The sequence below is a fragment of the Mirounga angustirostris genome, unplaced genomic scaffold (assembly GCF_029215605.1).
Source record: "Mirounga angustirostris isolate CCGP_5_RB_7025 unplaced genomic scaffold, mMirAng1.0.hap1 SCAF_4, whole genome shotgun sequence".
NCBI classification, from domain to species: Eukaryota; Metazoa; Chordata; class Mammalia; order Carnivora; family Phocidae; genus Mirounga; species Mirounga angustirostris.
The window spans coordinates 169,175,483-169,198,951 of record NW_026991712.1 but is presented as its reverse complement, the minus strand read 5'-3'; the positions used below and the strand labels follow the sequence as shown (position 1 = coordinate 169,198,951).

General features: G+C 48.1%; 1 protein-coding gene across 3 annotated transcripts in view; it reads right to left on the bottom strand.

The window, feature by feature from the left end:
* The window catches only part of PTAFR (platelet activating factor receptor), a 46,435-nt gene extending 26,672 nt beyond the window's left edge, over window positions 1–19,763 (bottom strand). The window contains exons 1-2 of one of the 3 annotated variants that reach the window (XM_045898313.3): window positions 18,393–19,763; window positions 2,821–2,910 (exon numbers count right to left, since the gene is read on the bottom strand). In XM_045898313.3, coding sequence (XP_045754269.1) covers window positions 2,821–2,910; window positions 18,393–18,465 — 163 coding nt within the window. In that variant the 5' untranslated portion in view covers window positions 18,466–19,763. Of the gene's footprint in view, window positions 1–2,820; window positions 4,103–18,392 lie in introns of those variants that run through there. The other 2 variants (XM_064589674.1, XM_064589673.1) reach the window with 2 other exon arrangements.
* Between the last annotated feature and the right edge of the window lie 3,706 nt (window positions 19,764–23,469).

Sequence of the window (23,469 nt, the reverse complement as noted above, 5' to 3'; positions counted from 1 at the left end):
TACAGGGCCTAGGCCTTGGGGTCCCACAGACCAGGATCCACACGGGACTCTGCTCTTCCCTAGCTGCTCTTTGGCTCTCAGCAGCTCCCTTTCCTCATTTGCAAAATGGGGATAATAAAAGCTTCCTCACCAGGTAGTTGTAAAAGCAGAATGAAGCAGTCAATGCAAATGGTTATTGCTCAGTAACTGTGAGCTCCTCCCGAACCCTCAGAAAACATTTGTTGAAGAAATGAATGAGTGAACCAATCAGCCGTGCACCAAACCAGCCGCCACCAGCGAGAGCTGAAGAGAAATCACAAGACTTGAGATCAGAGCATCAGGACTCTGGGTCTCAGCCATGCCCCCCACCACCTTGAGTGAGTGAGCTCTGAGACTTGTGATCTGCATCTGAAAAATCCGCAGGGTGGGGCGGGGGCGGGGCGGCGTGAGGGGGCAACCTCAAGAATTCAAGCATTGTTGTAAGAAGAAAATAAGATGGGTAGGAGTGATAAAGGGTTTGTCTTATCAACAGTACAGCACTTGGTAAACTGAAATGGACTTTAAAAACTATAAAGGGGCCTGCGCAAATGTTTGACATGCTTCTCCCATCAGCCAGCTGAGCTCAGCATCAAACCCAGACCCTAAGGGTCCCCCTCCCACAGAACTAAGGGGGTGGGGAGGGACTGCTGAGCAGTGGTCCTTGCCCCACATATTCTCTCTCTCTTCCTCTCTCTCTCTCTCTCACACACACACACACACAGAGTCTGGCTTTGGATCCTCCTTGGCTGGAGACACAAGGGAAGAAAGGTACACCAACCTCTCAGCTGGTTTGGTTGATGATTCTGCTTCTGGGAACTGCTGGGCTGTACCAGACCCTCCTGCATGTTGGTCATGTTCCAGGCCCATGTGACTACAGCCAGGGCCCACGTCCTAGTACCACCCACACCACCACAGACACACATGCACATGGAAAGATACAGCAGAGGCTCCTCTCCCCACCCACCCTGCTGCCAAGGAACCCAATGGGAGCTGGCCAGAGAGGTGGCTGTGCTGGGGCCCAGCATTTGTCCTTCCGGGAATGGGCTCCATGCTCAACCCAGACACACTCCCCCAGGACCAGTCAGGGAGTGCTCCCACACTGTAGCTCAGCTGTGCCTCATCCTGTGCCAACCCTCATGGGGGGGGGGGGCGTAAGGAGGGGCTGCCACTGACAAAGAGGAGCACCCCCTTCTCCTCAACGAGGCCTTGATCATGGGCCTAGACTGGGGAGGAGGGGTCCCTCTATAAAGGTCTCCCTGTAAAAGGACAGACAGGACCCCAGCTTCTCATCACACCCCTGCCCACCCCAATACCAATCAAGAGCAGGAACTCAGTCCTGGAGGCTGATTTTGTCATTAACGCCATAGACTGTAATTCCTGACCCAAACCTTCATTGGACAGATGGAAAAACTGAGGCCCAGAGAAGAGAAAAGATTTGCCCATGGTGACAACAGGATCAGGAGCAGAACTGGGGCCAGATGCTGGGCCTCTGGCTTGCTGTCCATTCTCTTTTAAGTACAGCATATTACTTTATCATCCATCTATTCAATTCATATTCTAAGATTATACTGCTCACCAAACACTGTGCAAAGGGTAAGGATAAAACAATGAACAGAATGAATTCCCCCCCCGTAAGGCATTTACAGTAAGGATGACTGTCAATATTAGTAGTAACACATTGTGCAGCATCTCACCATTGACAAAGCATTTTCCCACCTGGCCTCCTCCTTCATCCTCCCGCACAAACCCAAAGGGCAGGACTTTAAGCCCTAATCTACAAAAGAGGAAAGTGAGGCTCCTCGGTTGCCAACATCCCAGCCTATAAACTAGAGCTAAGGTCAAAATCCTGCCAATCGTGAGGTGCCCACTTCAGACCCAGGGCCATTTCGTCATGTCCAGAGCGGACTTCTTTCTTTGGCTGCATTGTCAGTACCTAAAGGTAGGAACATCTCTGTCTTTTGTTTCCATAGCACCTACACACACACACACACTCTCACACACACTCACTCACACTCTCACTCTCACACTCACACTCTCACACACTCACTCACACTCTCACACACACTCACACACACACACTCCAAGTACCTGGAACCCAGCTGCACGTTCGAACAGATCTAAATCAGAGTTGCCTAAATGCTTTACGGAGAGACTCTGCTGGCTCCCTCATTCTCCACAGGAGAGCAAGTGTCTGCACAGCGACCCTGGTTCATTCGGCCCACCCGGGACCTCCTGCCAGCAAAGGACAAGGGGAGACCTGCCTGTGCCCTGTCCCTCCCACCCGGGACCTGTTGGGGGGAACCCGTTGCGGGCCAGGCCCTTTGTACCAATAACCTGGTTATCTTCATCATCCCCCAGGAACACCTGGCATCTCATGAGGTCCTCAGTGCCCAGCCCTGTACCAGACCCCGAGCTTCTCCCAACAGTCCTGCTGGGGAGGCAGGATTATCCCCATTCGACAGTGCCGGAAACTGGGCTGCAGAGTGGGAGCATAACTTGGCCAAGACGCCATAGGCAGCCAGTCCAGCAGATGGCATTCAGCCCCCGACCTCTAGGTAGCCCCCTCTCACCACCATCGTCAGCTCCCAGTGAGATCTCGGGGCTCACTTTCAGCTCGGCCCGGGCCTCAGGCAACCAAAGTGGGGAGCTGCATTTCCTGGCAAGTTTGGTCACCAGGAATCCTTTCTAAACACTGGGCCTGAGGAAGATGCCAGAACGGTCCCTTCAGACTTCGGTCTCCTGAGGACCCTGTCACACACCTCCCCCTTGCCCAGCCAGCGCCGGGACCCCCCCCCCCCTTACCTGAATCAGGGAAGGCTGAGCAGGCTGAGTGGCCCCAGCAGCAGCAGGATCTGAGTGTCCGTCTGTCTGCAGACCGAGCCTCTGTGCTATCTGGAAATTGCAGAAGTGAGGAAACAGAGCACACCAGTGCCAAGTCACCCCCAGGGAGGAAATGCTGTGACCCTGGGGCTCCTCCAACGGGTGGCACAAGAACCTCCAAGCTGGGTGGCGGGGCCCTGACCCCTGCTCGGAGGGTTCTCCCGGAGCCAGGGCCAGGCTGGGGCGTGGGCAGCGAGTCGGGGAGCTGGGGATGCAAGAGAGAGAGCAGAAAGGGCGAGCATGCACTCGAGGAGAGAGAGAGAGAGACTGAGCGCGAGAGCCAGGAAGGGAGAAGAGGGATGAGGCACCGAGAAAACCAGAATAAGGGGCCCTGGGGAGGGGGGGGGCAGTCAGGAAACCGTGAGAGGTGGAGGGAGAAAGGCACACGGAGAAAGACAGACGTAAACACAGACAGAGAGCATGAGAGGAATGGGCAGACGGGAGGCCAGACAACCCGGGAAATTAGAAGAGAACGCCATGAGGCGGGGGGTGTGCGTCGAGGGTGCATGTCTGTGTAGGGGCGTGAGGGACAAAATGAAAGAAGGGACACAGAGAGGACAGAGAGGGGAGGGAGAGACAGCGAGAACATGAAAAGGATGAGAAGAGGGGGCGCCTGGGTGGCTCAGGGGGTGAAGCGTGGGCCTGGGGCTCCGGTCACGGCCCCAGGGTCCTGGGGTCGAGCCCCGCGTCGGGCTCCCTGCTCTGTGGGAAGCCTGCTTCTCCCTCTCCCTCTCCCTCTGCCTCTGCCTCTGCCTCTGCCTCTGCCTCTGCCTCTGCCTCTGCCTCTCTCCCTCTCTCTCATGAATAAATAAATAAACTCTTAAAAAAAGAAAAGGATGAGGAGGAGCTTAGAAGAGCCGCCGTGGTCAGCGGGGTGACTGGGCCGGGCAGCCCCCGGTCACCCGGCAGCACGTAGCCCAGGAGCCGGGGCGTCGCGGGCGGAGCGCGGCAGCGTGTGAGTCCGTGGGAACGAGCGAGCGTGAGCAGCAGGTGTGCGCAAGCGAGTGCGTGAGCGCGGGCGAGTTTGTGAATGTGAGCGAGCGCGTGTGCGAGCAAGTCCGTTGGCGGGAGGCTTTGTGTGTAAAAGTGACCGACGGGGGCGCCTGGGTGGCTCAGTCGGTTAAGCGACTGCCTTCGGCTCAGGTCATGATCCCAGGGCCCTGGGATCGAGTCCCGCATCGGGCTCCCTGCTCTGCGGGGAGCCTGCTTCTCCCTCTGACCCTCTCCCCTCTCATGCTGTTTCTCTCTCGCTTGCTCTCTAAAAAATAAATAAAATAAAATCTTAAAAAAAAAAAAAAAAGAATAGGTATTAATTCTTCTTTAAATGTGTGGTAGAGGGCGCCTGGGTGGCTCAGTTGGTTGAGCGGCTGCCTTCGGCTCAGGTCATGATCCTGGAGTCCTGGGATCGAGTCCCACATCGGGCTCCCTGCTCAGTGGGGAGTCTGCTTCTGCCTCTGACCCTCCCCCCTCTCATGTGCTCTCTCTCTCTCATTCTCTCTGTCTCAAATAAATAAATAAAATCTTAAAAAAAAAAAAAAAGGGACCGACGGGCCAGGGCTCCCTGCCTCAGCTTCCAGTCATTCCACGGGCAAACATTTATTAAGCACCACCAGGCACCAAGCACTGTAGTCAACACTGCCTACGAAAGCAGGGTGTCCACATGTCAGCCAATCCGACACCCTTCTACACGGAGAGGGGAGCGGGTCTAGCAGGTCCCAAGGCCAGGTCGAAGCAGAGCCAGGAGTAGAGGCTCCTGACCACCACCACCACCACCCCTTCAGGGTCCAGCCTCGGCTCTGCCCTGCATGTCTGGGCTAGCCTCCTCCTGCTGAATGGGACCCCACTCCTGACAAAAATGGATCTCAAAGGGAAAATCACTTTTTTTTTTTTTTAAAGTAGCCTCCATATCCAGCATGGAGCCCAATACGGGGCTTGAACTCACAACTCTTGAGATCAAGACCTGAGCTGAGAGCAAGAGTTAGGTGTCCACCTAACTGACCGAGCCACGCAGGCACCCCCAAATCACTTTTTTTGGTAAGATTTTATTTATTATTTATTTGACAGTGAGAGAGGGAACACAAGCAGGGGGAGTGAGAGAGGGAGAAGCAAGCAGGCCTCCCACGGAGCAGGGAGCCCGATGCGAGGCTCGATCCCAGAACCCTGGGATCATGACCTGAGTGAGCCAAAGGCAGACGCTTAACGACTGAGCCCCCCAGGCGCCCCCCCAAATCACTTTTTTTTTTTTTAAAGATTTTATTTATTTATTTGACAGAGAGAGAGACAGCGAGAGCAGGAACACAAGCAGGGGGAGTGGGAGAGGGGCAGGGAGCCCGATGTGGGGACTTGATCCCAGGACCCTGGGATCATGACCTGAGCCGAAGGCAGACGCTTAACGACTGAGCCCCCCAGGCGCCCCCCCAAATCACTTTTAACATGTGCCTCAGCCTTGAAGAGCTAGGGCCAACGTTCTGCCCCTGCCCCAGCTCCACCCCCATCACACACAGGCAGACATGTTCGAACCTCTTACATGTATAACCCTTGCATGGCCACATATACTCAATGCACACTATCATGCAAACACACCCACTCACAATCACATCCCTCCACTCACATGTACACTCACACACTCAAGTGCCCAAATCTGTCACCCCTTACTCACATCCACCCAGTCACCTCCTTCCTCCTGCCCATTCACTCACACTTTTCCACACTCACGCACCACACCTCACACACTCTCCTCACATCCCAACACGCGGCCCAGGCCTCCTGTGAGGGACTTCGAAGAGGCCTGGTTTGGTCATCCCTCCCCAGCTCTCTTAGAGGCAGCTTGAGTCTTGAGTGCCCTGAGACACAAGAGAACATGGTCTATTCATTGTGTTTAACCTTCCAGCTGAAAAGCCAAGGCCCTAGGTCTATTCCCCAACTCGGATCCTCTTTCCCCAAATTGGCTTTACCTTCTCAGCCACCCTCCAGGCACCACACTCAATGAGAGGCAACAGCCTGGAGGGACCTACGGGATCCACCAATCCTCATTTGACCACAGACGCCAAGGACACTTGTCTGAAATCCAGGACTGTTGGGCTTAGCCTGTTTTTCAGTAGTCCTTTACACATGTTCTTGGAGTAGGGGTGTTTCAGTACCTCTTTTGAGGTTGATCAGCAAGCAGCGTAGTTAGGCGGAGATTATCAACATTTGACTCCTCCTTTCTGTCACACCCACATCCATTCTGTTAGCCAATTCGGTCAGTTCTACTCTAAAATATATCTATATCCGAGTCTAATCAAGCCTTGAGGGAAACTAGGTATGGGTACTTGGGACCTCTGTGTACTATCTTTTTTTTTTTTTCTTTTAAGTAATCTCTACATCCAACGTGGGGCTCAAACTCACAATCCCAAGATCAAGAGTCAGGCGCCCCTTCAGTGTACTATCTTTGCAACTTCCCATGAATCTATGATTATTTCAGAATAGAGGACCAAAAAATAAAAATTCACACCCACACAAGAACACAGTGGAAAGGGACTCAAGAGGAATGAGTTCAAGGAATAATAAAAGTGCTAACCATAATAATCACAATGCTATTTAACACGTGGTGAGCATTTACTGTGTTTCTGGCCATTGTACCCTATGTAATTGCTTTACAGTTCCTGTAAAGTTAGGTGCATGTATTATTATCTCCAATTTAGAGACAAGAAACTGAGGCATAGAGAAGCTGAGTAGCTTGTCCAAAGTCACACAACTGTGTGGCAGAACGAGGATTTGAACCTAGATAATCTGGCTTCATAGCCCACTCTAGATCTTAACCACTGTGCTGAAGTGGGAATAAATGGGAACAAGAAAAATGTTTAAAAGAAAAAATTAAAAGACATACGTATCAGTTAGGGCCCTGAAAAGAGATGCACACTCGAATGGGCCATCTGAGGACAAAGGGACACTTAGGGAGCTGAGGGCAGGGCTGGAGAACCACAAGGAATAGTGTAATACTCCAAGGCTGCCAAGAGTGGGCGCCCTTATCATCTGAAAAGCTCAAGAGAGGGAGAAGTTACTGGAACTGAAGAGTAGCTATTTGGAGAGGGCTGCCTGGCAGGAGGTGTGAGCTTGGTTAGGAAGTTGCAGCAATCTTTGTTGAGCTGGTGGAGAGGGAACTGGGAAATAAATACCCAAATCTCTCTCTTCTTCCACCTTCTGATGTCTTACCGGGGCCAACCTTGGCTGAGTTCAACCAGAAGCAAGGGACATGGGTAATATAGTACATACAGATCAGCTTCCAAGAGCACAGAGTAGGATGGAGAAGGGTGGTGAGAAGATCTGGAGGGGAAAACAGATGATATCCAGGACAGACATAGTTGAGAAAATCAGGGAGAATTTAATATGGACAGAATTTTAGATGATTCTAAGGAATTATTAATTGTATGAAGTGATAATAGTGGTGTGGTTATATAAGAAAGTATCCAAGGGCACCTGGGTGGCTCAGATGGTTAAGCGTCTGCCTTCGACTCGGGTCATGATCCCAGGGTCCTGGGATTGAGCCCCACGTCGGGCTCCTGGCTCAGTGGGGAGCCTGCTTCTCCCTCTGCCCCTCCCCCTGCTCATGCTCTCTCTCTCTCTCAAATGAATAAATAAAATTTTAAAAAAAAGAAAGTATCCATATATATGGAAATATTTAGAGATGAAGTTTACAAGGAATTGCTTTAAACTATTACAGCAAAATAAGGAGAAAGAGAGAAAGAAAAGGGAATAGAAAGGATGGAATGGAGGAAAGAGAAAGGAGAAGGAAGGATGGAAAAAAGGAAGGAAGGACAGGAGGGAAATCATGGGACAAAATAATAAATCTAGGTGAAGGGTGTTGTAGCAGGCGGAATAATGGCCCTCAAAGATAAGGGGTTCCAGTCCTTGGAGCCTATAGATGTTCTGTTACGTGGCAAATGTTTTACGGGTGTGGTTAAATCAATGCTCCTGAGATGGGGAGATTATGCTAGATAATACAAGTGAGCCTTAATGCAATCACAAGTATACGAATAAGAAGCCAAGGGGTGCCTGAGTGGCTCAGTCGGTTAAGCCTCAGACTCTTGATTTCAGCTTGGGTCATGATCTCGGGGTAGTGGGATTGAACCCCACGTCCAACTGCTGCTCAGCAAGGAAACTGCTTTAAGATTCTCTCCATCTTCCCCTCCCCCTGCTCATGCGCACCCAGTCTCTCTCTCTCCCTCTCTCTCTCTCCCTCGGATAAATAAATAAATCTTTAAAAAAAGAGAGAGAGAGCGAGAGCGAGAGAAACCAAGGAAAATTTTATTACAGACAGAAAAGGAGAAGGCAGTGTGGCCACAGAGGGAGAATGACATAGCCACAAGCCAGGAGTTTCAGTAGCCATCAGACACTGAAAAAGGGAGGAGCAGATTCAGTCCTGGAGCCTTTGCAGGAAGCACAACTCTGCTGACTCCTTCCCCACTGATACCAATTTTGGACTTCTGGCCTCCAGAACTATAAGAAAATAAATGTGTGTTGTCTCAAGCCACCAAGCTTGTGGCCATTTGTGACAGCAGCTATAGGAAATGAATAGGTATATAGGGATTTATTATACTCTTCCCTCTCTTTTTTTGTCTGTTTGAAACTTTTCTAGGGGGCACCTGGGTGGCTCAGTCAGTTAAGCATCTGCCTTCGGCTCAGGTCATGATCTCGGGGTCTTGGGATGGAGCCCGATGCAGGGATGCCCAATGCACTGCTCAGTAGAGAGTCTGCTTCTCCTCTCCCTCTCCTCTGCTCCCCCCCCCCCCGCTTGAAATTTCTCTCTCCCTCTCTCTCAAATAAATAAATAAAATCTTAAAAAAAAAAAGAAAACCTTTCTAATAAAGTTGGTATTTGAACACACCCAAATCACAACATGACCTATGAAACAGTATTGCCAAGGAAATCGAATCAAGAAGTTCAACCACCAGTTTACAGGAAATATAGCAGAGGAGTAGATCATAGGGATACACTCAGCAAATTCAGCAAAGAGAAAATGCTTCTTCAACAAATAAATTTTAAGGGAGAAGAAAGATGGTGGAAGAACCTATGGATCAAATGAGAATTAAGAGATATAGCAACCACTACTGGGTATTTACCCCAAAGACATAGATGTAGTGAAAAGAAGGGCCATATGCACCCCAATGTTCATAGCAGCAATGTCCGCAATAGCCAAACTGTGGAAAGAGCCGAGATGCTCTTCAACAGATGAATGGATAAAGAAGATGTGGTCCATATATACAATGGAATATTACTCAGCCATCAGAAAGGATGAATACCCAACTTTTATTACATCAACATGGATGGGACTGGAGGAGATTATGCTAAGTGAAATAAGTCAAGCAGAGAAAGTCAATTATCATATGGTTTCACTTATTTGTGGAACATGAGGAATAACATGGAGGACTTTAGGAGAGGGAAGGGAAAAAAAGGGGGGGTGGGAATTGGAGGGAGAGATGAACCATGAGAGACTATGGACCTGAGAAACAGACAGGGTTTTAGAGGGGAGGGAGGAGGGGGGATTGGTTAGCCCGGTGATGGGTATTAAGGAGGGCACGTACTGCATGGAGCACTGGGTGTTATACGAAAACAATGGATCGTGGATCACTACCTCAAAAACTAATGATGTATTGGGCGCCTGGGTGGCTCAGATGATTAAGCGTCTGCCTTCGGCTCAGGTCGTGATCCCAGGGTCCTGGGATCGAGTCCCGCATCGGGCTCCCTGCTTCTTGGGAGCCTGCTTCTCTCTCTCTGTCTCTCATGAATAAATAAATAAAATCTTTAAAAAAAAAAAAAAACTAATGATGTATTGTATGGTGACTAACATAACATAATAAAATTAAAAAAAAAAAAGAGATATAGCAACCAGTTGCTACGTGTGAGCCTTTTTTAGATTTTTTTTTTTAAGATTTTATTTATTTATTTGACACAGAGAGAGAGACAGCGAGAGAGGGAACACAAGCAGGGAGAGTGGGAGAGGGAGAAGCAGGCTTCCCGCGGAGCAGAGAGCCTGACGCGGGGCTCGATCCCAAGGCCCTGGGATCATGACCTGAGCCGAAGGCAGACACTTAACGACTGAGCCACCCAGGTGCCCCCCTTTTTTAGATCTTGATTCAAACAAACTGTAAAAGAGAGAGAGAGAGGGACAGAGAGAGAGGGCAGAGAGATAGAGAAAAGGGAGAAAGAGAGGAAGGAGGGAAGGAAGGAAGGAGAGAGAGAGAAAGAAAGGAAAGAAAGAAAGAAAGAAAGAAAGAAAGAAAGAAAGAAAGAAAGAAGAGAAGAAAGAAGAAAGAGAAAAAAGTTGTGAGACAATCAGAAATTTTAACACTTACCAGATACTCAATTATATTAAGGAATTAATGTTAATTGCTCACAGTTATCTTAAAAAGAATTCTTATCTTTTAGAGACACATACAAAATATTTACAGATAAAATTACATATTTGGGATTTGCTTCAAAATAATATGGGACATACCTCAGTGGAAAAATGTGTTGATAATTGAGGCTGGCTGGTGGTCCATGGGATCCATTATACCAGTAAGTGTTTTCAATCTTTTATAAGGGGGGCATTGTTGTTTGTCTTTTAGAGTGATCCAGCCGTTGTTTAGATTTTAGAGATCAGAACAACAGTGAAAAAGAAAACTGTCCCAGTGTTCTATAATGGATAGTTGTGTCTTGGGATGTAATTTTTCCACAGTGGCATCTTATTAGGGTGTCAGGTGCTGGATCTCACACAATGTAGATGGAAGTGAAAATGATGTAACCTGGAACACTCTGTTAAGTGACAGAGAAGAACAAGAACAATAAAGATGCTGACATCAACGATGCACATGAAGAACTGAAATAAATACGTCTCATGAGATTTGAGAGTGTAAAAAACAAAATGTGTAAAATAATTAATTACTGCCCAAGATATTTAAGTATGTAACTAAAGGGATAAATTAAATCCTGCAAGTAGGCATTTGACTGTATCAGTAGTTCTTAATGGGGGCTACTTAGCCCTCCAGGTATGACGTATGCCAATATCTGAACTCATTTTTGGTTGTCCCCACTGGCAGGGGAGGGAGGGCCAGGGGTCCTGCTGGCATCTAGGGGTTAGAGACCAGCAACGCGGCTAAACATCCTACAATGCACGGAAGAGTCCCTACAACAAAAATGTATTCAAAATGTTGTGTGCTGAGGTTATGAAACTCTGGACTGGTTCATCTACATTCCTAAGAGTATAAATATTCAAGTTGGCATAAAAAAATCTTTTGGGGATCTTATCAGGAAGGTTAGGAGATTGCTTATTTAAGGAGTTGCCTTATGTTTGGGTTCATAGAATATTTTAATTTTTTTAAATGTAATCTCTACGCCCAATGTGGGGCTTGGACTCATGATTCCAAGATCAAGAGTTGCATGTGGGTTCACAGAATATTTTAAATTTTCCTTCATCAAATAAATTTATTTTTAATTGCAGGGCGCCTGGGTGGTTCAGTCGGTTAAGCATCTGCCTTCGGCTCAGGTCATGATCCCACGGTCCTGGGATCGAGCGCCACGTCGGGCTCCCTGCTCAGTGGGGAGTCTGCTTCTCCCTCTCCCACTCCCCCTGCTTGTGTTCCCTCTCTTGCTGTGTCTCTCTCTGTCAAATAAATAAATAAATAATATTTTTTAAAAATTTATTTTTAATTGTAATTAAATAAATGAATTTACTTTAAATTTTAAATGACTGATCAATCGATAGATCCAAAACCTTAGCACTTTGCACCATCTCTGCTGCTATGGCCCTGGTCCAAGCCACCATCTTCCCTCACCAAGATGTGGCCCCTCACTAGTCTCCCTTCCATCCTTGCACCCCCTTTAAGCCTGTTCTCAACACAGCAGTGCAGTAGAGCCTATTAAACATCAGTCAGATCACATCATTCCTCTACTCAAAACTCTCTAGTGGCTTCCGTCACACTTAGAAAAAAAGCCAGCATCCTGCGCGCCTGGGTGGCTCAGTTGATTGAGTGTCTGCCTTCAGCTCAGGTCATGATCCCAGGGTCCTGGGATCGATTCCCAAGTCAGGGTCCCTGCTCCCTGGGGCATCTGCTTCTCCCTCTGCGCCTCCCCCAGCTTGTGCTCTCTCTTGCTCTCACTCTCGCTCTCGCTCTCTCTCTCTCAAATAAATAAATAAAATCTTGGAAGAAAGAAAAGAAAGAGAGAGAGAGAGAAAGAAAGAAAGAAAGAAAGGAAGGAAGAAAGGAAGGAAGGAAGGAAGGAAGAAAGAAAGAAAGAAAGAAAGAAAGAAAGAAAGAAAGAAAGAAAGAAAGAAAGAAAGAAAGAAAGAAAGAAAGAAAGAAAAAGAAAGGAAGAAAGGGAGGGAGGGAGGGAGGAAGGAAGGAAGAAAGGAAGGAATAAAGAACAAGGCCCTGTAAGACTTGACCTCAGCTCCTACTTCTTTTCCCCACCTTTTAGTCACACTGACCCTCCTCCTCTGCCTCAACACATTGGGCACGCTCCTGCCTCGAGCTTTTGCACCTGCTGTGCTCTCTGCCTGGAACATTCTTCCCCAGACACTCAGAGTTACTTACTCAAATGCCACTTTCTCAGTGAGGACTTTCCCAATAACCCTAATAAATTACAGCCATCTCCCAGCATGCTCTAGGCCCCTACCTTGCTTTATTTTTCTCCACAGCACTTACCGAACACACCATACCATATATTTTAGTTATTCACTTTGCTCGTTATCTGTCTTCCAACTAAATTGTAAGTTCCTTGAGAGCAGGAATTCATTTGTTTGTTTATTACTGTATCCCATTATCTTAGAACACTGCCTGGCACATTGCAAGTGCTCCTCGATAAAGCTTATTGGATGAATGAATGAGGTTAGAGAGAGGAAGTGACCTATCCAAGGTATCATGGCTGGTCGGTGGCAGAGCTGGAATTAGGACCCAGATTCCCTAAATGCTAGTTCAGTCCTACACAGCTGTCTTAAAGGTTTTGTTAGCTTCTTTCTGTTCTCTCAATCTGTCCTTCCCACAGAGTGATGCAGACACCTCGCTTCTGTGAGCAGTCTTCTCCTCACCTGTAATGGAGGCTAATGCGGGAGGAAGAATCTCACGGGGAAAAGAGCATGGGTGTTAGAATCAGGGACACTAGAGTTCACAACTTGACTGCCGTCAGCTCTCTGTGCGAACTTGGAAAAACCAAGTTATCTCTTCAAGCTTCAGTTTCCTCATCTGCAAGCTGGGAATAATCATGAGTATCTCACTCTGTTGTGAAGAATATGAAATTTTTTTTTAAAGATTTTTATTTATTTTTTAGAGAGCGAGCGAGAGAGGAACAGCATGAGAGGGGAGAGGGTCAGAGGGAGAAGCAGGCTCCCCGCTGAGCCGGGAGCCCGATGTGGGACTCGATCCCAGGACCCTGGGATCATGACCTGAGCCGAAGGCAGACACTTAACCATCTGAGCTACCCAGGCGCCCAAGAATATGAAATTTTTTAAAAAGGTTATGAAGATTGAAAGCACAGGCAAAACTATCATTTTCACAGGCAATGTGATTGTTTGCATGGACGAATTATTAGAACCAACAAAAACTGTCCACAAGATTTCTGAACATAAAATCAATATATAAAAATCAATCATGTTCTTATAAATAAGCAATAAACATAAAACATCATTTTTTTTAAGTAGGCTCCACACCCAGCATGGAGCCCAATGTGGGGCTTGAACTCACAACCCTGAGATCATGACCTGAGCTGAGATCAAGAGTCAGACACTCAACTGACTGAGCCACCCAAGTGCCCCCATAAAATGTCATTTTTAAGAAAACACAATTTATATTAGCAAGAAACCTATCTTGGCAATTTGCTTTTGGCCAAAGATGTGCAAGATCTTGATGGAGGAAATTATAAAATCATTGAAAAGTAAGTAAATAAGAAGTAGTTGAACAGATAGATGTAATATATTCATGCCTGGGACTGTCAATATCATAAAGATATAAATTCTTAATTTAATCTATAAATTCAGTGCCCGTCCAATCAAAATCTCAATTGACTAGATGGCAAGGATCCTTTCACAATGTATCCATATATCAAATCACTATGATGTACACTTTATTTTTTAAGATTTTATTTATTTATGAGAGAGAGAGAGAGAGGTGGGAGGAGCAGTGGGAGAGGAACAAGCAGACTCCCCACTCAGCACCAAGCCCAATGTAGGGCTTGATCTCAGGATCCTGAGATCATGACCTGAGCCGAAACCAAGAGCTGGATGCTTAACTGACTGAGCCACCCAGGCGCCTCTCCATGATGTACACCTTAAATATCTTATAATTGTATTTGTCAGTTATGTCTCAATAGAGATGGAGGAAGAAAAAAAGAAATAGCATACGTAAAACACTTGAAAAAAAAATCCCAATAGAGTTCTTAAGAAACGTTACAACGGATTCTAAAATTCCAAATGGAAAAGTAAAGACTCAAGACTAGCTAAGAAACGTTTGAAGAACAAGAACATATGAACAATAAGGACAAATGATAAGACTTTCCCTATCATAACAAGTCTTATTATAAAGTTACAGTATTATGACAGGCTGGTATTAACAGAGGGATAAACAATAGTCCGAAGAAACAGAATAGAGATCCCAGAAATAGCACGCATATGGAAACTTGATACCTATGACAGAGTTACCATTACGGATCAATAAAAGAAGAGTAAATATTGGTGTAAATCATTGGCTATTCATTAGGGGGAAAATAATAATAAAATTAGGTCGCCACCTCACACTATGTCCAGAATTAAATTCTAACTGGCATAAAGACCTAACTATGGAAAAGCAAAATACAAAGAGTTTTGGAAGAAAATAGAGGACAATATCTTTATGATATAAGGGCAGGGGAAATTTTCTAAAATTAAGACATAGAAATTATAAATAACAAAGAAAAGTGGGATAAATTTGGCCACATAGGTTTAAAACTGTATACATCAAAAGATGTGATAAAAAGAGGAAGAGACAAGTCACAGACCAGGAGAAAAATATCTGCAACCCATATACCAAAGAATTTGCAAACATAACATATTTCTTTAAGATTTTACTTATATATTTGAGAGAGAGAGTAAGAGAGAGAGAGAGCATGAGAGGGGGAGGGTCAGAGGGAGAAGCAGACTCCCCACTGAGTGGAGAGCCCAATGTGGGGCTCAATCCTGGGATCCCGGGATTATAACCTGAGCGGAAGGCAGACACTTAACTGTCTGAGCCACCCAGGCACCCCTTCAAGCATAATATAATATAAATTCCTTCAAGTCAATAACTTAGAGACAAGACCAATAGAAAAATGGGTCAAAGGGGTGACTGGGTGGCTCAGCCGTTAAGCGTCTGCCTTCAGCTCAGGTCATGGTCCCAGGGTCCTGGGATCGAGCCCCTCATTGGGCTCCCTGCTCGGCGGGAAGCCTGCTTCTCCCTCTTCCACTCCCCCTGCTTGTATTCCCTCTCTTGCTGTGTCTCTGTCAAATAAATAAAATCTTTAAAAAAAAAAAAAAAGAAAAGAAAAGAAAAATGGGTCAAGAAAGGAGTAGGCAATTCACAGAAGAAAAAGCCTAAATGGCTAAGAAACATAAAAATCTGACCAACATTTCGGGAAATCAGGAGTTCAAACTAAAACAACCAACCACCAGATTGGAAAAAATTAAAGTCTGGCAATTCCAAGTATTGGGGAAGATGTAGAACAATGGAAATTGTTATCACACTACTAAAAAGATAATACAAATGGCACCACCATTTTGGAAATTAATTTCATAATAAAACTGAAAATGTGCACATCCTTTCTAGGTACACACCAGAAATATTAGTATCTCCTTGGATACAAGGAAACATACATTTGTATGTTTCTGCAATGTAATCCTATGCATATGTTAAAATGAACAGTAAACATAATGCTAAATGAAGAAAGTAAGTTGCAGAGGGATAAACACAGCACGATACTATTTCTTAAAACTTGATTTCTGTCGGCGGACACAATACATATGCATCGATATAGAAAAACAAATTCAGGGTATGATTAGCTCTGGGGAGAGAGGGAGGGGGCAGGACTGGTGAGGTACACAGAAGGCTTCTACTACACCTGTAGGTTCTGTTTAATCGGTGGTGGGTACACAGGCATTTGTCATATGTATATATACAAGTCAAGAGACATGCCACATCATATATCGAGATTTACTGGAAAGTTACAGTAATTAAGTCAGATAGTGTAAGCACAAGGATAGACAAATAGTGCAAACGGACAGACTAGAGCAAGATTCACTGGAGGAGGGGGGATTACCACAAAACCAGAGGCCCCTGAGAGCCAAAAAGTAACTTGGGCAGTAGGTTCTTTCCGAGACCCCTCTCTGAGATACCAGCCCCAATGCCTGGCAGTCCGGAACCTTCTCTTCCTCCTTACCACAACCTCAGCTTCTCTCCCTGACTCACTCTGGCTCGTGCGCTCTCTCTCTCACTCATCCTCCCTCAAACTTTGGAAGTTTGAATCCCCACTCTGCCACTCAACAGCCAAGCCACCTGAGCCTCAGACTCTTCATCTGTAGAGTAAGGACAGCACCACCAACCTCACAACGAGATTAGGTCTGTAGAGGACAGTGCGTCGCAGCTAGTCCCCATTCTCCTCTCTCCTCTTCCTCTTCTCCCACACCCTCTCCCTCCCCTGGTCAGGCTGAGTCCCCACCTGCTCCCTCTCCAGCCTGGGCCCACCTGCAACAGCAACCTGCTCCCCTCCCCGAGCTTGTAAGAGGGCCACCTCATCATGCACAGAAGGAAGCCTCGGGGATGTGGCCAGGGCTATTGAACTTTTAACTGGCTTATTTGCTACCTCTTTAAACAATAAAAAAATTAATTAAATATTAATTAAAGAGGGGGCGCCTGGGTGGCTCAGTGGCTTAAGCATCCAACTCTTGATTTTGGCTTAAGTCATGATCTCACGGTCATAAGTTCGAGCCCCGTATCAGGCTCTGCACTAGGCATGGAGTCTGCCTAAGATTCTCTCCCTCTCCCTCTGACCCTCTCCCTCCCCCTAAAAAAATAATAATAATAATAAATTAAAGAGAGGTGGACTCTGGGGTCAAATTTACCTATGTCTAGATCCCACTGCTGTCTCTTGTCTGTGGATATTGGGCAAGTTTCTTAACCTCTCTAAGCCTACATCAAAACATAGCTATAAAATGAGGATAGCAGTACCTACTTCATAAAGGGGTGTGTCGTTAAATAAGATAATGCTTGGGCGCCTGGGTGGCTCAGTTGGTTAAGCGACTGCCTTCGGCTCAGGTCATGATCCTGGAGTCTCGGGATCAAGTCCCGCATCGGGCTCCCTGCTCGGCGGGGAGTCTGCTTCTCCCTCTCCCGCTCCCCCCTCTTGTGCTCTTTCTCTCTCTCACTCTCTCTCTCAAATAAATAAATAAAATCTTTAAATATATATATATATAATGCTTGTACAAGCATGGAGCATGATCTCTGGCCCACAGCAGTCACGCGATGAATGTTAGCCAGCTTTTTTTATTCCCAGCCTGAGCTGAGTCCTGGGGCCATTCAGAAGTAGCAGTCAGACAGCTAGGACAGTGGTATCTCCCATCATGCCCCATGCTGTGGCCAGGACCCCTAGCACTTCTTCTGGCTGCCCCCCGACACACAAGCAGGACCCCAGCCCCTGCCCCAGCTGAGCAGTAGCACCCAAAGATTTGGGAACGAGTTTGGGGCTGAGGAGAGTTCCTGTGATATGTACCTGTGGTTGCCATGCGTGTGTGTGTGTAGGACGGATGTTTGTGGGGTCTATGTGGAGTAGGTTTGTCTGCAGCAAGTGAGCAGAGGGTCTTTCATGTCTGGGTTGCTGTGTCCTGCAAGGGTTTATGTGTCGTGTCCGCCAGCGCTGTTGTACGTGTCGTATGTCTGTGAAGATGTGTGTTTCATCCCGTGGGTGACAACATGCATCACACGAGGGGACAGCGTGTCCACTGCGACAGTTTGTGTATTGTTTGTAGTGAAGGGTCATGGGTTCTATCAGTAGCTGTCAAGGGTCTGTTGTGTGTTACGCACTTGTGAAGGGCCATGAACTATGTCCGTGGGTGATGAGGGTGTGTTCTGTGCGCTGTGTGTGAATGCTCTGTGAGGAGTGAAAGGATGTGTGATGGTTAAATGGGATCCGGTTCCCATTTGTTAAATGTTTGTGAGGAGTGAAAGGATGTGTGATGGTTAAATGGGATCCGGTTCCCATTTGTTAAATGGCTGTGAGGAGTGAAAGGATGTGTGATGGTTAAATGGGATCCAGTTCCCATTTGTTAAATGTCTGTGAGGAGTGAAAGGACGTGTGCTGTGTCTGTGGTGACCGAGGAGGGTTGTGTGTCTATGGGGGTGTGCTGGTGGGAGGAAAGTCAGACAGAACCCAGCTCTGGGGGCCCCTCCAGGGCCTGAACAGCCTTAAGGATTCTACGGAGCAGCTACACAAAGCACCCAAACCTGACCCTCTCACCCAGGCCACCAGACTCTTACCTGAGAAACAGCAGGAACAGTGGTCTAAAGAGTGGCAACAGGCTGAGGGAGAGATGGGGGCCACTGAGAGCATGTTTCCTGGTCAGCTTCTCAGAGAACTCGGGAACTAGGGCAGAGAATAGGAAGGAAGCAGAAGGCAGGCCCAGACCTAGGTGTGTGACTCACTTTATGCTCCAATCCCCATTCAACAGCCAAATAAAGAATTAGGGGAGGCCTGCCTACAGGCTCAGCAGGAAGACAAGGAAGCCAGGTCCCTGGGTGGGGCCCCCACCCTGAAGTCACTGGGAATAACCACACCTAGCCAGGGAGTCTCTCTGCATGTCAGCTCAGCCACCAACACTGGGCTGGTCCGTCTGATACGGAGCCTCTCTTTCGGTAAGGGTTGGGCTTAGGCTGACAGAGGAACTGGGTCCCTTGTCTGAGGGAGAGATGAGCCCTGACCTAGAGAAGGTCCTAAACCTGCCCAGGAGCCCCCAGTCTGAGGTGGGGTGTGGACACAGCCCTGTCATCAGGAGCCCGAGTTTCAGTGGTCACAGCCCCAACTCCAGGGAGCCCCAAGCTGATGGAACAGACCAAAAGCTGCTCTCAGAAGATACCCTTCTCACAGCCGGCCTTGCCCACAGGAAGCCACGGTACAATAGGTGTGACGTAGACTGCCCACAGATACCCCCAACCAGGGAGGAGGCAGCCTTGCCCTCAGGGATGCCCAGTCTGTTGGAAAAGAGGAAATTCTGCCTTATGAATCCACCCCGCTGAGGGAGAGACATAGCCATCGCCGCCCTCGTGAGCTGCCAGTCGGAAGGAGAAGACGGATCCTCGCTCTGAGGAGTCCCTAGTCTGACCAAGGCCAAAGACCATAGTTCTGTCAAAAGCCTAGAACTGCCCCAACCCTGTGGGCTCTGTGCTGAAAGTTACTCTTTGTCTCCACCTCACCCTCACCAAAATATCTGATTGGCCTTAGCAGGAAGCAAAGTGTCAGGGCACAGACAAAAGCAAATTAGGCCATTGCACAGGTGGACACTCTCAAATCCCAACTCTAAGAATCCACTAGCCCAGGGTTTGACCACTGCCTCTGGTCTTCAACCCAAGCCCTCTAGTGAGCGTCTCCGAGCCTGTTTCCTGGGTGATAGCCACACATACTCTCTACTTTACATCTAGCATGATGCCTGGCCTATAACAAGAACTCAGTAGGGGCGCCTGGGTGGCTCAGTCGGTTAAGCATCTGACTTGATTTCGGCTCAGGTCATGATCCCAGGGTCCTGGGATCGAGCCCCGCGTCGGGCTCCCTGCTCCGCGGGAGGTCTGCTTCTCCCTCTCTCTGCAGCTCCGCCTGCTTGTGTTCTCTCTCTCTCTGTCAAATAAATAAATAAAATCTTAAAAAAAAAAAAAAAGAACTCAGTAAATGAAAATCACTTTATTTACCCAAGTTCCTACCTGTGTCCCCAAACTGGGCATCAAATCCTTTCTCCACATCAGACTCAGTTTGAAGAACGTATTAAAAATGAAGGTTTAAACAAAAGCAGCTTCTCAGATCCCACTTTAAGAAATTCTGATCCAGCAGTGTTGGTGATGGGGCCCAGGAAATGAATTTTTAGCAAGCACCCATTGATTCCAAGGTGAACAGCCCATTTTGCAGAGCAGGCTTGGAGGGACTACGGAGGAAGCCAGGGACGGGGCAGGCAGTTCCGGTACCCAAAGGCACTTTCGAGCTATGCTTACCTACTCCCCACCAAGCCACAGGTAGAGGGCCAGGGTATTGGCATCTCTGGCAGAACCCCAAGTTCTACCCATCCACCACCTCATGGTGGACTTTTTTTTTCTTTTTTTTTTTTTTGACTTCTGTATTTATTTTTTTCTTCCAAGTTTTTATTTAAATTCCGGTTAGTCAACAGAGTGGAATATGAGTTTCAGGTGTAGGATTTAGTGATTCACCACTTATACACAACACCCAGTGCTCATCACACGTGACCTCCTGAATACCCATCACCCATCTAGTCCATCCCCCGCCCACCTCCCCTCCAGCACCCCTCAGTGTGTTCTCTATCGTTAAGAGTCTGTTTTATGGTTCGCCTCTTTTCTTCCCCCGTGTTCATATGTTACGTTTCTTAAATTCCACATGTGGGTGAAATCATATGCTATTTGTCTTTCTCTGGACTGGCTGTTCTTGCCTGATGTCCCAGCGCTGGCAGAGTTAACCTGGGAGCCTCTTGAAGACCCAGGTGTCTGTCTCCCCAGCTCTGAATCCTCAGTGGTAATCTTCATGGAGCCCAGAGACTGTCTTTTCACCAGGTTTCCCAGGTGTGCTCCATTCTCTGCTCTTTCACCGGATCCTTGAGGTAGCCACGCTGGAGGAGGGCTAGGGAGGACTGCTCACTGTGCACCACGCTGGGCCAGGATCCGGTTTCCCTGATCTCCTTAACTCCCTGGGCAACAGGTTGAAGAGAAAAGGAAGCAGAGGCTCAGAGAAGTTTTAAGGCTACAGACTGGCACCAGATGCAGGTCTGCTGCCTCCACTTATAAGCTTTGTTCTTCTTATAATACACAGAAACGCACCAGACTTCGTAGAACAGGAATGGACAAAGTATTTTTACCCTCCTTTTACCAAAGAGGAAGAAGTTAAAGCCGTGAAAGGGGAAATGATGTGCCAGGATTTGCAAAGCTACTGAGTGGAAGAGCAGATACTTGGTAAGGTGACTCGAAGCCCTTTCTGAGCTCATGCCTCATTACTCAGGTCAGACAGCCCCATGCTCCCCGAGTCCACGGGGAGAAGTAGGGACAACCTCCAGCAAGGGGGCAGCTGAACTAGATGTGCCGGGATGGATGGGGGTGGGGCTGAGGGAGAGGGAGGAAATGGAGAGGGGCAAATCCTGCTTCACTTCTGCCCTCCTCCACCCTAGGTGCAGGCCCAGACTCATCCACAGCCTCCCACGCTTACTCCTACCTCTGCCAGGGTCCTAACGAAGCAAGAGAGGCTAGAAGGTGGGGCCTGGCTGAGAGCCACAGCCTGGGATGGGATGGGGTGGGGTGGGAGGGTTTGGGTGACTGGGCTGCCAAAGGCAATGACTGATGCTTTAGGTGGTCGCACCTCTTTCTAAAGGTACTGTTCCCACTCTACCCATGAGGAAGCTGAGGCTGAGCTGAACCCGCATGGCAGGATTCTAACCCTCCCTGTCTGGCTGCTTCCGTTTCACCTCTGCCCATGGTGGTCAGCAGCGAGCCGCACAGGGGGAGAGGTGGGGGCAGTGGCTATCTGCTCCATTATTCACAGCAAACCACAGGAAGGAGAGAAGTGCTCACCCAGCCTGTCATTCTCTCTGGGCCCTGGCGCTCCTCCAGTGAGTCTTTCCTGCCCAAAGAGCCCCTTCAGCTGCTCACAAATGAAGAGTCTGGAGAAGCTGCCACAGCCACAGCCCTGCTTTGGAGACATCTTGGCTCACGCGGCCTCAATTCAATGCCCAAAGCACGCCCCTCTCCTAGGTGGGTCATTACTGAAACAATTGCTCTGAATTGTTTCAAGCCCTCTAGTGAGCGTCTCCGAGCCTGTTTCCTGGGTGATAACCACACATACTCTCTACTTTACACCTAGCATGATGCCTGGCCTATAACAAGAACTCAGTAGGGGCGCCTGGGTGGCTCAGTCGGTTAAGCATCTGACTTGATTTCAGCTCAGGTCATGATCCCAGGGTCCTGGGATCGAGCCCCGCGTCGGGCTCCCTGGTACACAGCGACCATGTGCCAGAAAGGTAATGGGCAGGCTTTAGTCCATCTGGGAACGTAGGACGTCATGGTTGAAACCCAAATTCCTTAGTAGGACTTTCTGAGGTCCCTGGCCTCACGTCAGCCCGCTTCTATGCTTCTAAGCACGGCTTCAGTTCCTGCTGGCTCTCCGCACACTGTTCCCTCATTCCTCAAGTCCCACCCCACCTGCACCAGACGCATAGTGGTCCTCGCAGTCCATCTCCCTCTCTTCCTTCCTTGCCAAAACTTTACTGGAAAGAGTAGGTGCCCGGTCCTGAGGGGCAAGTCCTGGTCTATGGCCTGCCCATTCTCCCTTGCCGTTTTCCCAGATTTACAGTTGGAGGTGGCCATCTTTGGGGGAAATTTTTGATGAGACTCATCTTCTAGAGAATGCCATCTTCGGGGGAAAATTTTGCTTCCTGGATGACTTCTTTCTGCTTGGCGATTGGTATGTGGTGTGGCGCGGCCACAACCTTCTATGAGATTCTACAAGGATTAAATGACAAGCCTGCTGAGAATGGAGAAGCACAGGAAGAGCCTTGCTCCTTGGTAGCACTGTGGGGCGGGCCCACGACCAAGACCTGAAACTGCCTGCCAGCAGACTTCCCCTCCTTGTTTATGCTATTTACTCCACGCAGCTGGAAACATTCCTAACCGATGCATCAGACACATCTCTTCTGGGGTGCCTGGGGGGGGCCTGTCAGCTAAGTGTCTGCCCACCCTCTGTGCTCAGATTCATCTGCAGTGTCGACTGCTTAGCTGCACTTGGAAGGACAGTAAGACACCCAAGCTTCTGTCCCCTCCCATAGAGAAGCAACTCAAACATGCAGTGTCTCAATACAAGACAGTGTGCCTTTGTGATTACCGTACCTCTTTCCTTATCTATAAAACACTGCATCAGGTCTACTTACAAGTCACCCAGTTTCTCCTATCTTCACATTTTAGGTGCCATCTTTCTATTTTCCACCTTGTATCCCACCCAGGAGCTGATCCTGTCTCTCACAGCCAGCAGGACATTTGAGAATATACCATAAGCTGGGTGCTCTCACACATTATTTCATTTAATCCTTGAAATAATCAGGATCTTCATTTTACACATAATAGGATATTAGCAACAGCCTCTGAGCACCGTAACAGTAAACGTATATATGCCATGGCTAATCCTCCCTCAAAGCTGCCACACCGATCTATATTCCCATTTTGTAGATGAAGAGACTAAGGTGCAGCAATTAAGTGGTAGGGAGCACGTGGGAGCAGCTCTGTCCAACTCCAAAGCATTTCAGAGTTGGGCCAAGGGACCCATCCTTGGAGTAATACCTAAGGACGAGTACATCGATGG